We start from the raw sequence: 17611 nt of genomic DNA on the forward strand, positions 1-17611 counted from the left end.
GGTTCCAATGTAGCCATGTCGTCCCTGGTGGATCCACGTCAAGTCTTTCACCGTATTACACAGCATCTGCGATAGACTGTAACGCAAACGTGATGCAATCAACATCAACTGTTGTCCCACCGGAGTCTTATTTCTCTTGCTCCGGGGTTCCGACTTTGCCTCCCCATCCGGCGCACATCTTTCACCGGCCAACGCAACGTCTAATTTTCTTTCTTTTTTTTCTCTCTCTCGTTTCCTCCCCCATTTTTTACTGCTGTCTGTTTATCCATTTGCCAAGCGGAGAACTGTGTCAGTTGAGATGTGTATAATAATATACACATATTTCACAGTTATGAAAGTCCAGCCAACATTATTGGGCGCTTCCTATCCGTGTTATAATAATCGATCCTTTTATGTGTGTGAATTACACAAGAAAAAAATGATCAACGGTATCGATTGGGAAGCTTGTCCTCACCCGAAAAGAGTTGAATATTTTGATTGGAGCATTGTATGCGCATAAACTGAATTCTGTACGTTGAGAGTCAGTCAATAATTGTGTTCTCATAATTTTTCGAAATGGTATATACATCGTATAGACGTTAGTTTTATCTTGTTGATTTCAAGTGAACTAATCGGACCGTTTTCTTTTAACAGATACAACGGAAGTTGTGGCTCTGGTGAGAGGCGTAGCTGAACTACCTTGCGACGTGACCACTCCCGATCCTGACGATCCTGTACGTCTGGTCTTATGGTACCGTTTCGACTCGGCCACACCAATCTACAGGTATGCATTTTTTCCGTTAAACTTTCCGGTTTACTTTCCGCAAAAAAAGTTGACGTAGGTCCGACATTTAAGAAAAGTGCCAAATTGAAGATAAAAAAAGGAACAGGAAGCAAAAAAAGGGGGGAGAGGGAATTGAATGATGCAACAAAAACTTTGACAGCAAGCTTCTTACGTCAATCTGCTGATGCGTGATATTCACAAGCTTTGTATCGTTTACAGCCCACAATCGTCATCGGTTATACAAGGGAGCAAAAGAAAAATAGTCATATTTGCATGTGGCGTAGGCAACTTTGCTGACTTTATGCATCGTTAATAAGTTTGCGGTTCTTGATTTTTTGTTTTGCCGTCAGAATTTCCTTGTTTCTTTCCTTATTTCTCGTCTTAGAAAACTCGGAACAAAATATGAGGAAAACGTGAAAACAAAAAAGGTTTACTAGTTGCATTGTCAATATTGAAACATTAGCTTTCTACGCTAGAAGAATTCACACACACAAACACACAAAAAAAAATTGCTAAATATAAAGTTTGGGGAAAAGAGGGGTCCGTCCTTTGGCTGTTGGTGATTGGAGGATGTATAGCGGCGTTGTTGTGCCTATATGCGCACGGAACACTTTGAGTGATGGCCGCTTTATGACAAACAGCGAGCGATGTGTACAATAACACTGCGAGCCAAACGGGAAAAGAAGGATCCCGTGCGTTTAATGTTGTCGAACGACAACAGCAGTAGATTGGCAGTTTGGCGAACGCCAATACAAGACGCGGCGTGTGCAGCTATGAGGCCAGCGCTGCACAGCAGCAGCGAAAAGGGGGAGCACGAAAATCAATAATAATATATATGCTAGTTTCCCTTATGTTACAGAAAGGGACGTGTAGCGTACAGAGAGCGCTGTGTGTCAACATGTGACACGCGCCCGTTTGCGGCGAAATAGACGACGAGCGCGGAAAATCTATACACATGCGATACAGTTAAACGATGACTTTCAAATAAATTTTATGTTAGTGATGATAAAAAAGTATCAAATAAAACGGGGAAAAATTGTTATGATGGGAGGAGGGAAATGATGATTGAATCCATTTGTTTCTGTGCGTGTATTATCAAATGAGGTGGGGTGGAAAACGCCATTTTTTGGTATATTAAAGAAACGAAGAGAGAAAGAGGCGGGATTAAGTAACGATATACAAGGAGGCGAAGAGACACGTGGTATAGCAATTGAGAAACAATCGAATTACTACGTGGCTTGGCTCCATCCAACCGTTTCCCATTGCGAATGGGATGCAAACGTCTTCCGATCTTCTTTTTATTTCTTTTGATTCTTTACATAGTAAACGAATAGATTTTCTTTTTCTCCTTCAATTTAAATTTAATTTCAATCGCGAAAATCAAGAGAGTAAACAAGAAAAAGCCACGCATATTTATCAACTGTTAGGCGGCCTGTAAATTCATCGCATCCATCATCAAGAAGCAACACATCAACAACAACAAAAAAAAAAAACCATGAGAAACTGTCAAAATTTGTCTATTCTTTTTTGTTTTGTGTGTGTGTGAAATATTTTCCCATATTTTTTTATTTTGCGCGCGCGATTGAAATATTATGCACATGGGAAAGATGGCTGCCGTTTTTTTTTTTTTGACGATGTGCAGTATGCTCTAAAGTGTGTTTACATACCGCCAGTTCGTTCCTTTTTTTTCTTCTTCTTCTTCTCGCTGTATAGCGACGGGATCGCTGTAGCTCAAATAGTTGAGACGGGGGCGCAACTCTGGTCCATTAATCAACAATAAGAGACTGCGAAGGTGAGTGGTTTGTGAAGGATTGGGGTTTTTCGAAAAAAAAGTTCATTGTGCAAGAAGAGAGATTAAAGGAGGAGGCCTGCGCGAAGTTTTTGCTTTAAAGAAAAATAAAATAAAAATGAAAAAAACATCATCAAAACATATATTCATTATCCATTCGTGTGAAATGAATTTTCTTTGGATCACAGTTTGAATAGACTGATTTTCTCTTTGAATTAAGTTTTGCCGGTGGATTTCATTTCTATGCAACGGCCATTTTCTTTTGAGCGTATTCAATAACTTTGAATTTCAAAAAAAGAAGAGTGTCTTAGGTGCCATCATTATACCATAGCTCGTTACGCTTCAGCCATAGTGTAGGTTCCAACTTTGATTAGTCTACCGCCTGAAACTCTCAGACTGTCAAAACTTTTTTTCTTACAGACGTTCATTATTATGCATAGCGATCTGAGTACACAAGTTGACATTGAATAGGATGCCGTAGTCCTACATGATCAAACATCATTAGATTTAACGCCATCATTTTTTTTTCTCAACAGCAAGCGCGAAATGTGATGTCGCTGTGAAAATAAAGGGAGTTCTTCACGTTCAGACGGCAATGAACATTAAGAAACATGTCCGGGGGAATGGGCGTCTAATGCAAGCACATCCAGATGTGCATTTCCAACATAACCATCTGGCAAATTCATTAATCGTTAAATGTTTTCCAAAGAAGTGCTTTGGCATGTGAAACGGATTCATAGCTATGACGCATCAGTAGCGCTCGATTTCATTCTAATTACATCACCAGCTAACCGGAATAGAATTTTCAAAGCTCTGATTTTTTGTTTGTTTGTCAAATGATTTTAAAATTTGTGAAAAATATGATTAACTATTGCGTTTCAATGTAATATTAACACGTTATGGGCGTGACGCGCAGGGGAACAGAATGCGAATTCCTTATTGAGTCTTTGCGAAAGAGAAAAAGAGTAGGAAGAAAATATCTTTAATGATATTCTTCTTTATTTTTTGTGTGGTAGCAGGTAGGGGCTCTATAGTGCACGTGTCTGTGAATAATCAGAAGATTTTTCATTTTGGCGCAGGAAGCCTTTTTGCTCGTGTTCAATCCCGTGGATTTGTTGCATGTTAAGTATATGCGCCGAGACGTGACAGAACCTCATAGCCGTTTAAAGCTCCTTCATATTAAAGGCAAGTTTAATATGAGCCCGTGCTGATTTTGCTTCATCGCATATTGAATTTTTCTTTTTTTTCTTTTTCTTTTAGTTGGTGGGGGGTGAAAGCTGATCCCGACTTTGAATCGCTACTCTCGGCGTCCATTTCTTTTCTACCATTTTCCTTATTTCACTCTTAAACTTTTCGTTTTCATTCCGAGTCAGCGTGGGTGACTTGAAAATCACAACACAATAGCTCTTCTTTGTGCATCTTAAACAACAATTCAATCACTCACTCGTAACGCGTGTGGGTGGTGTAAAGACCGACAACATTTCTTTTGTACAAAAATTTCGTTTAAAAGCCGACAACTTGGAAGGTTATTGGGGTCGCGGCTTTCAGATTTATTCGCACCTTAAATATATAAATATATTTGTTTGTTTTTTTACAATTTTTGGTGTTTTTCGGGCTGCGGTTCGTCGTCTGTTTCAAGCCGCAAACGTTTTCGTATACGAGATGAACTTGTTTTCGTGTCAACCTCCGACTTGTATACTACCTACAATGTGTAGGCCGTTATTTAGACTACAAACATATCAAATGTCTTTTATTTTTCATTTTTTCGGTTAGGATCTGTCTACCGGGAAAAAAAGGCATATGTTACTTGCGAATAACGAGTTAGAAAGAAAAAGACAAAAAAAGGTTTTAAGAACATCCGTATTATACAGGTTTATAAGATCGTATTCATAAATCTTGTTCCTAGACTTGATTTGTTTTTGTTTTTTTCACACACGTTTTTCCTTTTTATATTGAAAATAAAAATTTTGTTTTTCGTTGTTTATAAAACGTGTTCGATAAAATCAATGTCTTTTTGTTGCTATGCAGTGTGGACACGAGAGATTCGGATTTCGGGGTGGCTGAGCAGTGGTCGGGCGGAGAAATCCTTGGCCAACGGGCCACATTCAGAGCGGATCGTCATCCAGCGGCGCTTATACTGACCAATGTCAAAGCCAAGGATGAGGCATTGTATCGCTGTCGTGTTGACTTCCGTCTAGCCCAGACCCGTAATGCCCACGTCAATCTCACTGTCATTGGTAAGAACGTATTACAATTATTAGATTTGTTGTATATAGTATAGCACGCCCTGTCGCCATCCCATTTTCTTGCCATATTTTTTACCGCGTAACCCGCGTTCCCGTGAGATGACCAGTAAGACGTCATTGGTCATCATCATCCGTATCATCCGTACACTGTCACATCATAAACCGTCACGTTCAACATGAGTTCGCCAAGCTTCTTTTCCTTTATTCCAAAATCTTTATCGCGTACTTAGTTGTTGGGGGGTATACGTCTAGGTTGATTCGTTCTATATTAATTTTATTTTTTTTCCAGCTTTGTTATTGTGTTCCGTTTAGCCCATTCATTTTGAAAGTTTCATTTGATGTGGGCGGTGAAATGAGATACTCATTTCCTGCTCGCTTTAACTTTGGTTTGTTTTTGCACTCATTACCGAGGAAAAACTTTTGCGATATGATTCCTCTTTCGCACAGCTATTGTCCTAGGTTCTTTTTTTTTTAATGATCGCGCCGTGTATTTTTATTTGGAAAGTTGCCACCTGCAGAACGGACCCGCAGTCGGTCTTCCCTACGACGCGCACAGTTCGATCACTGTTTCGTATAGTTCGTGTTGACTTGTCCCGAAATGAAAACACAAAGCCCTCCCTGCCCCATTTTTTCTTTTCGTACGATCCATCAACAAACGAAATGAAAGATGCTGGAAAGATGAACGTTCAATTCTTTTCCGGGCCAGATTTTCGCTCTCTTTATTTGCTGATTTCTTTTCTAATACGCGAGGTAATAAAGACATTATTGGGTAGGCATGATAGTACTGCCTATAAAAGAACAGATGTCATAGCAATCTCCTAGCAACTACACGACGGCTCCATTGACGTATATATATATATGAAAAGAAGAGTACCGGGTATGCCCTTTAAATAGGAAATGAGAAGACGGCTAATAGCGGCAAAGCGATGGTGTAATAACACGAAATTTATGAATCACCAGTCCATTCGAGTGTGTAGATAATCTGTATAGTAGAAACGTTCTCGCGGGAGAGTCTATATACTAAAAGATGCGTATGAATAGTGTCGTACTGTATAAAAACGAACGAGCTTAGATGTTTTTCTTTTTTGTTTTACTCTCTTTTAGTAACTAGCCTGATTTACACACCAACGTACACGTAAAATGGGACGGCTTGAGGAAATATATGGTATCGTATCGAGTCATGTGTATAGCCGACAGTTATCGATGTCGAGTTGACCCTGGCCGGCCGTTGTTTGCATCGTGAAAACGAGTTCCCTCCTTTTCTTTTTTTGTCTCTCTCTCTTTGCACGCGCGTAGGTAAAAAAAAATAAAAAAAGGGGGGGGCACATGAAAGATTCTCACGTACTCTCTTGACCCGTAACATCCTCCAGGGAGTCTGTTTAAGTTGTACAATCGTAGCGAAAGGCCCTCCAGAAAATATCATCAAACGATTTTTGTAGCAAATGCGAAGTACTCGTGGAAAGCCATCAGCATAACAGCAGAAGCCACCGGCTTATTGTTTGCTTTTATGAGAATAGCCAAGACAGAAACTGGAACAGAGTGGAGGGGAGAACTTTTGAGGCTTGTTTTGTTCACTCTTTTTGTTTGTATTTTTTTCCGAGTTTGGTGAGTATGGATGAGAGATCTGTAGCTTATTCAACATCTTGATCCTCTCCACACTGCGCGTAATGGCCAAGTTGGAATAGAAAAGTCAGACGCAAAAGACCAAAAATAAAAAATAAAATGGACGAAAGAATGAAGAACGAGGGATAAGAGAGTTGCATCCCAACGGGACAGTGAAGCTTCACCGTAAAGAAAAACGGCCAAAGCCAACGAAAGAAAGCCAAACTCCCCATCCGACTAGAAACAAAAAAAGGGGGGCCGGTTTCAATCTACTCCCGGTCCGCCTCAATGGTTTGTTGCTTGATGTCTTAAGAGACGTTTTCTCGGCTCAGGGAATCTTTCACATCGTATAGGAAGTCATTCAATTTCCTCTCTTCTTTTGCCGCCTTTCTTTCCTTTTATTTTTTATTTTGAACGCAGACTGCACGCCAAATTGCGGATACTATTCAACGTACACGAGAGAGACCCTTCGCCGTAGATAGTTAGAATCTTGTTTCCTTCTTTGTCAGCCTTCTCCGTTACATTTAGTGTTATCTATAGGAAGAAAGCGAAAAAAGCCGCAAACAAAACGTAAACATCCGCTTTCGCATGAACAAATGCCGAAGTTCTCTTTCCGCACATTTCCGATAATGATCCGGATTACGTATCTTGTCTTTCGTTCTTTATGTACAGTGCAGTCATGTTTTCTTGTCATTGTACATACAAACTCAATCATAAAAGCAACAATATATCGAGGATGAAGAGGTCGGATTGGGTTAGATCTGCACTTCAAAAGCGCTGTGATTCATCCGCAGTGGATCGATAATATTAAATCAGGTGTTTGACAATAAAGAGGTCCATTTTTAGTTTTAAAACATAATAAACGGTCTATTCGTGAGCAGCGGAGTTGTGTCGTTTATAATTGAAAAAAAAAAGGCTTGGCTGTTAATTGCACTTCAATATTTAGCGAAAGGGTTTATCCGATACGTGGAATATACGGAAGATACCGCGGCCTGTTCTTGTGTCCGTGTGCATTTCCTTTTTTGTTTCGCCGCTGATTGTCTCTTTATTTCCTTGCCGTGTCTCTTTTTGATTGCTCGACAACAAAAAAGGAACTCGGTTAACTCGAGTCTGCACTTTTTTTTGCCGCCCCTGTCCGGATCAAAAGAAAGAAACGGAAGAAGAGCGCGCACACACACAGACACAAAAGAGATAAACAAGAAACAAATAAAGTTGGTTATGGATTTCGTCTAGATCTTGTGTACAGGGATTTTTACTAAGTTTATTTTTTCTTGCACGTCTAAAAATGGGAAAAAGAAAAGAGCAAAAAAAAAAAACGGGTTTAAATAAACTTGACATTGGCGCGATGCGCGTGCGCGCGCGTTACGAAACATCCGCAGCGCCTGGAACAACCGCAAGATAAACAACAAAAGGATAGGGGAAAAAAATAAACGACACAACGAACTAAACAAGAAAAAAGATTACGAGCAGAAAGAGAGACGGCGGGAGGTAATCATCAGATATGGGATTTTCGTGCAGCGGATTTTGTTGACGCCCTTCCAATAATAAGAATCAGAAATACGGCAGATGTTGGGGAAAATAACGCCTTGTCAAGAACTTGAAGAATAAAAAAAAAAAACTCACCTCTACTTCCATTTTTTTAGTTTTTTTTATTATTGGTCGTCGTCATCATCGATTGGCTGTGAATCCTCGTGCGCTATATCGTTTTCAGATGAATCGATCGTCACGTAGCTCAGGTTTATAATAGATTACGCAACTATATTTTTCCTGTTTGTAACTTCTGATCGATTTTTTTTTTTTTTACCTTTTCATATCGACGGTCACGTTAGCGTCGTGACGGTTTTGAAAAGAAAATGAGAGCGTCACGTTCATTGAAAATCAAACGAATTTCTCCCTTTCCAAAGCTCATTATTAAAAAAACAAAGTGGCTATACAGATTTCGCAAATCTTTTGATTTTGCCGTATTTATTTTGTTTTGTGTGTCCCCTTTAGTTCAATGCAATCGCCATGGTAACGCCAAAAACTTTCAGCGTGCGCATATCGAAACGGAAACACAAAATCAAAGCATCGAACTGGGTACATCCACCGGGTATCCCGTCCAATCAGAAATGGGGAAATTCAAGATGGACAAGATCAAAATAATTAAATGAATGAATGAATTAAATGAAATTACACAGAAGCTCGTGCTGTTCGCTAATGAGTTACAATGTCATCGAGATTAATGACTAGTTTGCGTTTTTGTCGAGAAGCTTCGTCACCGATCCGAAGAATTGCCGGCCATTGAATCCGCCCGCGGGAAGCGAGTGACGAAATGTCACCGGGAATCCCGCGTCCCGCTTGCGTGTAGCGCTTCTTATCAGCCAGGCGGCAAATGAAATTTGCGAGAACAAGGAGTTCACGCATGCGAAAATGAACCAGTGTCACCGTTAACATTTCCCAGTCGCCATTCTCGGATATGAATCATTTTCACTCTGAATAGAATCATTAAAATTGAGATGAGAGAAAAGGGATGGAGAGAGTGGAGGAACGGGGAGGATAGAAAGGAGAGGCATCGTTAACGTGACCAACGGCATTTTGTTTTCTTTGTATTTTTTTTACCTTCTAGTGGGATGGGAGAGGATAATGAAATTATGGCGGATTCCTCTGTTGCCATGCATTCCTAATAGACACCCCATTTTCAGTTGCCGTGGGCTGTGACAATGAATCAAATCAACGGAGCGTTCGTCAATTCACTGGGCTAGGAAGTCAGTTATGTCAGTCGGCTTTGGCTCGGCCATACCGACGTTTGGTTAGCCTGAAACTCGGCTAGAAATTCACTGTACTTATACAATAGACGAAGAGTTCCGACAAAGTTGCTCTCGGTGGAATCTTCGCTGTGTTTTTTTTACCTATTCCCTCGATTTCACTTGTCGTTACACGAATTTTCACGCAGTCAGCAAGTGCAGTGCATTCGACAGGAATCAGATAACCGGCTGACTGGACCCTTGGGTCCTATCACTTCCGACTGAACTTATTTTTTATTCTATTCTATCCAATTTGTTTTTATTTTGTTGCTAAATGTTTTCTCTCTTTGGGTTTTGCAGTGCCACCGAGACGGCCAATCATCGTGGCCAAAGAGGGCCAGCTGACAGCATCTTCCACGCTAGCGCCGATGACAGTTGGCCAAGCCCTTTCGCTCTCATGCGAATCATCTGGAGGTAAATAATTACTGATGTAGCATGAATCGTTTCATGTTCAACATCATTTCTGAATTGAATGGCCCAATAAATCGAGTCTAAAACCAATCGATAATCAACGTTGATGTGCCTTACAGGTAAGCCGCTCCCGCGTTTAGTTTGGTGGCGGGACGGGCGCGTGATTGACGATTCGTTCGTGACGACCTTTGACAACACGGTACGCAATGACCTGTGGTTACCATCACTTGACCGCAGCGATCTGGATGCCACGCTAACGTGCGAAGCCTCCAACTCTAACTTGACAATGCCCGTCTCGACGAGCGTTACCATCGATCTTCACAGTGAGTTTTCTTCTCTTTCGATCGACTTTTATTCTTTCGTTTTCCTTCTTATTATTTTCTTCCCCCTTTAATTGTATTTCCGTGAGCTCCCACCCTGATCTCTCCTCCTCCCGTAGCTGAGTCCGAGGGCTTTTGTGCGCGGGGAAACGGTAGACAAGAACCGAAAGAATAAGGAAACTAATTAATCGAACCGGATGGATTGGTCTCTTTATCTCTTTCCGCGGTCACTAAGGAAATCGAAACGAGATGCGGAGACGAACCGGATACATATGGAAGAGATTTAAAATACAAAAAAAAAGAACCAGCTGCTATTGCAAGATTGCATCGGTGAACAGTTGGTTCTTGGTATAATCCGATTGCTTCCCCCACCCATTCGTCTTGGCTCGTTTTTCACTTGTATATTTTAGTAGTGGCAGTTGGTATAAAGTTCTGTGTAGACCCCATCCAATCATCTATTGTATAAAATATTACTTACACACAGTGCCACCGTTGAGCGTCCACCTCTTGGGGGCCGACCAACCCCTTTCGGCCGGCAAGGAGGTGGTCCTGACGTGCTTAGTTCTTGGTTCCAGACCACCTCCCGTCCTCACCTGGCAACTGGACGATCGTATCCTCAGCGAAACGTTGGCTCAAGCCGTAAGTCACGCAATACAGCGAATTAATGCAAAACCTTTGCCCAGCGCAAAATTTATTTGAAAATCATAACCTTTTTGTTTTTTGTTTGTTTTTTTTGCCCCGTCTGAATCGCGATTTCCATTTTGATTGATGAACTCTTAACCGTTTCTATGGTTACTTTTGAAACAGTCACCGAACTCGGGCTGGAATGAAACGAAAGGGATCATCCGTTTCACTCCAATGGTTGAAGATCGCGGCAAGAGACTCAGTTGCCGGGCCAAAAACGTCAACATCAGCCGAGTAAATGAGGCTGGTGTCGTCATTCTCGAACCGCCAGCGGGACAACACAACGCTGGTTATTTTCCTGAACATTACAAAGAAGACGCTAAACATCTCGTCGTCTACGGTATCGCCATTTTTCAAACATTTTTTTGTTTGCTTTCCTTTTTCTGCAGCCTTTGAGATCCGCTATCGTGTAATTAATGAGTTGGCCTACCAACGGATGGTGGGGAAGCTTTAACGGCCTTGTTACTCGCCCATATACCATAACCATCACACGGTTGGGTGACTTGGGATCCCCCCCCTGTTCCCTTATAATAGTCATTAGTAGCAAAAAGAAAAGCGTCTCAATGAGTCGCAGAGGATTTAATGTTTTTGTTTGATACTCGTGCACTGCTCTCTCTGGCTCGTTTTCAACACAGCCCGTCCGGATGTGCAGCTGGCTCTTGGATCCAATCTGATGGCCGCCAACATCAAGGAAGGCGACGACGTCTACTTTGATTGCCGCGCATCTGCTTTGCCACCCGTAACGCGTCTCGAATGGTTTCACAACGTGAGTTTGAAATTTAAAAGAATCCAATATTTGCGTCACCGTCAATTTACTTTGAGTCTCTTTTTTTTTTTTTTAAATGATTTCTAATATGTTTTATTTGATGTGTGTTTTAATTGCGTTCTTGTGTTTACCGTTAAACGGAGCGCAGGAAAAGAAGCTCAGTCACAACATTTCGGTTGGCATCATCATCACGAATCAGAGTCTGGTGTTGCAACGCGTCAGCCGTCACAGCGCCGGTCGCTACCGATGCTCTGCAACCAACCGTGAAGGAGAAACAGAGAGCGATGTCTTCCATCTCAATGTCAAATGTAAGCCCAGCTTTTATTTTTATTGTGTTTGCCATTCGTTCCACTAGAGAAATCATTCCCGACTTTCTGGTGGTGTCAATCATTTTCCGAGTGTTTTCCTACCATTCTAAAAGTCGATCCTCAAATTATAAAGGTTTGATTTATTTTTATTTGGACAATCTCGAGGCGAGCGAAACCATCGAGAAAAGGCGCATTGTCTCCGTTTCGAATCCCTTCGTCTGCCGATCGTGTGACTCTTTGACTCCATGGTGATACCGTAGCGCCTTCATCGATCGCCTTTCTTGCCCGTTCCAAACCCACCCGCACTCGAAAGAAAAAAAAAGAAAGCGGGGAACAAAAGCCAATAGAGTAGACTGCACTGCATCGCCAAAATAGAAGTGGGGGGGGGGCGAATGTGTGGTCTGGCCTTACATCCGTTTGTGTCCATTCACTCGCACAGGCAATTTTTATTCGTGAGTTTTTGAATGATTTTTTTGTGTGTGTGTGTGTGTGTGGAAATGTTGACGTCGGGATTAAGCTGAGCGTGAAAAAAAAAAATAAATCCGAAAGGGGGGAACAGACCGGAAAAGTCGCTTTGCTGCCTTCTGATCGCACTCCCATTTTCATACAAAAGATAAGAAGCCGAGAACGTTGTACAGAGTTCTATATGGGAAACTGGCGGTTGTTTGGCCGAAGTGGCGATGACAGTCGAAGCGGAAAGGAAGTGGGTGTGTCAAAAATCTATCCCCCCTCCAAAAAAAAGGGGGGTATTTTTCACCAACCGATTCAGTTTCTTTTGTTTTCCTCTTATTTTTTCACGGATTTTTTGTTTGCTTGTTTTCTTATTTCTTTTCTTATACATGTTTCACTTGAAACATCGTGAACGATATCCGTCTACTCCCGTACAATGTATGGGACCTTATTTCCCTGACAGCACGGAAAGCGTCAATCATTCGGAACCTCCCCCCCCCCAACAGCCGTTGTTGTTTGTTGCTCTGCGACGTAGACATCAACACACTAAAGCGAATGGGATCTATGACGTCAGTTCATAATTGCAAATCATCTTCTACCTGGCGGAAGTGGGCGGGTCTTTTCCATGCAAGGACGGCGATTCGCTTGCGATTTTCGCATCGACACACTTTCTTTGAATTTTTCCCATCTGTCGTTGTCCATCTATATCCAGTAGACGCCGGACAAAGTACGTCATCTTGCCGACGGCCAGCTATTTTTTTTTTTCTGGCATCATCTTCGGCCTTTGTTAGAACTAGAATCGACTGGCCGTCACTGTTTCCATCTGCTGCACGCGCGCGTGGATGTGTTCGCCTCTTTTGCTTCTCTAATTTCTAAAGGGTTTTTCACTGCCGACAGCAGAGCTTTGTTTGATCACGTCAAGGAGTTGGAGGGTAGGCGTCGATACGAGGGGGAAAGAATCAGACAGATAAAACGGGAATGCGTGGGCCACGTTCGTCAATTCAAAAGTTGTTTCTGCGAAAAGGTCGATGAAGATCTACAACCGTTTGATGTTGACAAACTTTTGTTTTGTGAGCCTTTCTCCTGATTTTGTCTCTTGTTTAGAGTTTGGATGTTGTTTGAAATCATTACTTCGCCCTTTCACTTGCATGTGCGTTTCCGTTTATCGTTTCTAGTCAATTGCTTTCTTCGATTGCGTTCATCTGCGATAAATGCGGTGAAAGATCATCCATCTCAATTTGCGGTTGTTCCCGTGACAAAGGCAAATGTCGTTCATCTGTCGTTCAATTCGATTCTGTGAAACTCATCGCCAGGCGTCGCTTTTGTCGAGCATTCGTGTCGTACCACTTCCGAGGAAAACAATAGAATGTCAATACAATTGGCCCGTTTCGGCAAATGTCGGGATTTGTTGATTCGCGTGATTCTTTTTTTTGTTTTATTCCGTTCCATTCATCGCTGAATTGTTTGACGTCGTACAAGAAACAATTTTTATTTATTATATATATATTTTTTTTTACATCTAGACGCTCCGTTTTGCCGGTCTGGCCAGCACCGAGTGTACGGTGTGGCGCGTCACGAAGAGGCTCGCATCAGCTGCGATCTGGACGCCAATCCGTCCACTTCACTCCATTTTCGTTGGCTGTTTAACAGCTCAGCGGGCGTGATCGAGCTACCGGCCAGCACGTGGACGGCCGAAGGTTCACGTAGCGTGGCCCGCTACCTGCCAAGCTCCGATCTGGATTTCGGCAGTCTGCTCTGCTCCGCCTCCAACAGCATTGGCCAGCAGGCTGTGCCGTGCCTCTACCACGTTATTCCAGCCGGTGAGTCCCGAGTTTTCTTTCCTATTTGCTTATAGAAGCTCTCCGTTCGAATGTGTGTCACCCTACCGAAGTCCGTGTGATCGATACTGAACGGAGACGGTCGTCTTTCTCTCCCTTTGCAACTTTTTGCAAAAGACGTTAGCTCTTCAATCATTCAGACAGCGTTGTATCTCATGCTCTTTGGAATGGAACACATGCTCCATGGTGAGGGAGCTAGGCTCATATACTTGACGCACGAAGTCTTTTTTGTTTCTTTCGATGTGTTGAAGGAATTGGGGTGGCAACTTTTGCTCGTGTTGAAACACGACTCCTTTATCTTTCTCTATCGATTCGCCCAATTTTCAAATGAAAGGGGAATTGGTCGTGAATTATTTTATTTTTGCAATTTGCCGCATCCTCGATTTGGTGAGATGAAGAATACCAAAAGCGCTTCTGCAACTTGTTTTTCTTTTGCGGTGCAATACGAAACGTCTGGGTCATTGTTGTCGCAAATATAGGGCATGAAATGATGAATGTAATGAAGGAGAGTTTCGGGATATTATTATGCTTTGTTGCATGATTTACTTGTGAGTTGAGTGTGATGGACTGGAATAATAGCGAACCGAAATGAGGAGTGCACAGACGGCAAGCGGCTTATTTACAGTTGATGGAACTCGGGTAAACCAGCACTCGATGACTGTTGTTTACTGGGCTCATAGATAGATATTTAAATTCACAATGAGCTTTCGGTTGGCAATCACGAAATTCAGGAAACAACTTGACATAAGGAAAAACGTAAGCAAATCTTTAAAATTTCATCGCAGTACGTTTCAGCTGATTATCGGAAGTATGGAAGTAACTGAAATCGAAGCAAATATTTTGTAAACATGGACCATTGCGAAACGGAGGACAAGAAAAGGCTAAAGGGGAGTTTGCCGTAAATCCTTTTCAATCCGCTCCAACGTGAAATGCATTCGACTGCTGCCTCTCTCTCGTTCTTTTTCTCTTTTTCGCTATAGATGCAACACGCCGCTCAGCATCCCTAATATGCGTCGACGTATGCCAATCCTTTTAGACTTATTTGTTTGCTCCTTTTGTTGTTTGTTTCAGCCTCTACAAGCTTGAAAACGTATATACATAACCAAACAAGAGCCAAAAACGAGGTATGCTCCTGCAGCGGCTCTCGCACTGCATGCCCGTTTTTCTTTGAAGCTTATAAGTAGCAGTCCGTTAGTGTAACGACCCTTTTTTTTTTCAAACAAAAAAAATTCAGTCGTAGTTTACAGTTTCGACATGTTTTTCAAAAGCGTCACGCTCTTCGTCGTCGAAAATAGGCCTTTTTACATATACTCTATACTATCCACTGCGTGAGCCTTTACTCGCTTGCCAGAGTGAATATTGCGTAGGTTTCAAAGGCGTCCTATTTGAGAAGCAGATGGAGAAAAAAAGATAGTCGACGTCAATAACTAAGAGGCAGAATACCTTTCAAGCTTGGCAGGTCCTGGTGATCACGTACGAGTTGACCTATGTAGATAGGAGAACGTTATCTGTTTGCACATAAAGAAAGGGATGTTGCGGACGTGTTGTTTAGCCACCCAGGAGGCTAACTTACACACCGAGGCTGCTGTCCTGTGCAAAATGATTGTTGAATAACATTTGATAAATAAAAAAAAACGGGGAGAAAGACACAAGTCCTTTTTCTTGAAGATGTTGATAAATCGGATATAAAGGAATTTAAACCAATTATATTTCGGTAAATGATTATAAAGTCTGTTAAAACGTTCCGCGTAAATGTAGCCTTTGCGTCAGTCAATTGATTCATTGCCCACGTGTGCTTTAAAGAGAAATTAATGATGGTAGTAATAATATGTACAGTATACGGTTTACTGTCACGCTTTTTGATCGATCCAAACTGCTGGTGGCTGCTGGTTGTCGAGATGGGAAGGGGGACCTGTTTTTCTTTTTTTCACTACGGCGACATGCGAAAAAGCGAGAAAAACAAAAGAAAAGTGTTTGTGCGTGTTCAGAAACGTTAACAAAGACACACACAAAAAAAGGGGGAGAGATAGCAGCTAGTTGTACTATTTTACAAGTTTGATATGTCTTTAGAGTCTATTCAGTTTTGTCTTGTTTCTTATCGTTTCTTTTTACGTATGCAACGTGTACAGTACTTAAAAAGGATGAACTCGAAAAGAGAAGGACAAAAAAAGGAGCAAACGTCTTTTTTAATGATCGTACATACAGCATACCCCTGAAGATGAAATTCTATAGAGATACTAAATATAGCACGACCCGGTAGTTTTCAATTTATTGTCATCTTTCACTTTTTCCAGCAGATCTTTGTGACCGTATATACCGGCCCTATTCATTCAAAGTTCTTTTATTCGCAGCCATGCTTATGAATGTACACATGACCGTCGACAGCCAAACAAAAACCGGCAAGAAATGTGAAAAGATAATTATTTTTTAATGAAGATGAAACAAGGTCTCAGACTCTTTCTAAATGTTATACGCAGTATAGAAATAAATTTGATGCGGATTGGGTTCACCTTGAGTTTATGCATATTGCACGAACCCAAACTAAGATGCGGGAGGTCCGGGTTCGAATCCCGTTAAAGTCTTTTTCTTTTTTCCTATGTATTCCTACCCCTAGCTTACACTTTTGAATGGGTGTATCCACAGGTGTAGCGATACATTAATGGATGGGCCTACAGGTGAGAACCTATACATTTAACTGATTTTCTAGTCGTAACTTGTGGAAGCCATTTTAAAATGGATGTAGAGAGTAAACAGATTTTCAAAAATTCAATCGTCGACGTGCACGAATAACCTCTTTCAGCACTTGGGAGAGTATAGTCAGATGCGTTTCGACCAGACGTGCGTACAGCTCGATCATAAACTATAAGAGTTGAAATGGGATTATATGAAACGTTAAAAACACGAGATTTCTCTAGTGCTAAACACATATAGGTCTGTTTCACGTTTGGGACTCTCCCACCTTTTATACTGACTAGGTTGTTTGAATAGCCAACTTGCACATGGAGTATAAGGCATTAGATGTAACGAAATCCTAGGACGGGCTGCGCTGTTTGTTGCCGAACGCGTTGCAAAAGTTAGGCCTTTCCAAGCGTACCGTTAGTAGTCTAGAAAAAGAAGATGTTGTTTGCTGGTATTATATTGGTCCGTGTCAACTGCGTGTAAAGTATACGCCGCCGCGTTCTATTTGATCGCGTCGGCATTCATGGCGATTCACGTACAATAGGCAACAAAAAAAGATTAGGAAATTCAGAAAAGTTCAATCTGAAAAGGAGTCGGAACTCTTGTTCCTCTTCCATTGTTGCCATCCGTTTCTTTTTCTTCGTTCCCCATTTCCGACTCGAGCTGGATTCATATTTTAAAACGTGGGCTACACATTGTAGAAATGCCAGCCTCCGCTCAGCTGAGCGACACGGAAACCGTATCCACGAATTGAATCATAAAATGGGGGCCAAAAAAAAAAAAAGATCTTATTCTCATCTTAATGTTCCTTGCAACCCCTGCCATTCTTAGACTTTTAATCAATCATGACCTTTTGCACAAGATTCGTATCCAGTCTGTTTGAAATGGATTTATCTTGAGTGGCGTGACAGTTCCGCCAAACATGGAATAACATTGTGGCGTAAGATAACATGCAGCCTCTCTCTCTCTGTC

General features: G+C 41.7%; 1 protein-coding gene across 2 annotated transcripts in view; it reads left to right on the forward strand.

Moving 5' to 3' along the window:
• LOC116923463 (neural cell adhesion molecule 2) overlaps positions 1 to 17611 on the forward strand; it is a 44141-nt gene that overhangs the window by 16262 nt on the left and 10268 nt on the right. For both annotated transcript variants that reach the window (XM_045174120.1, XM_032929936.2), the window contains exons 2-10: positions 634 to 763; positions 4581 to 4789; positions 9484 to 9597; positions 9714 to 9917; positions 10399 to 10553; positions 10722 to 10938; positions 11234 to 11364; positions 11513 to 11672; positions 13646 to 13942. In XM_045174120.1, the coding sequence (XP_045030055.1) occupies positions 634 to 763; positions 4581 to 4789; positions 9484 to 9597; positions 9714 to 9917; positions 10399 to 10553; positions 10722 to 10938; positions 11234 to 11364; positions 11513 to 11672; positions 13646 to 13942 (1617 nt within the window). The remainder of the gene's footprint in view (positions 1 to 633; positions 764 to 4580; positions 4790 to 9483; positions 9598 to 9713; positions 9918 to 10398; positions 10554 to 10721; positions 10939 to 11233; positions 11365 to 11512; positions 11673 to 13645; positions 13943 to 17611) is intronic.

Source organism: Daphnia magna, linkage group LG5 (assembly GCF_020631705.1).
Source record: "Daphnia magna isolate NIES linkage group LG5, ASM2063170v1.1, whole genome shotgun sequence".
Lineage (NCBI taxonomy): Eukaryota > Metazoa > Arthropoda > Branchiopoda > Diplostraca > Daphniidae > Daphnia > Daphnia magna.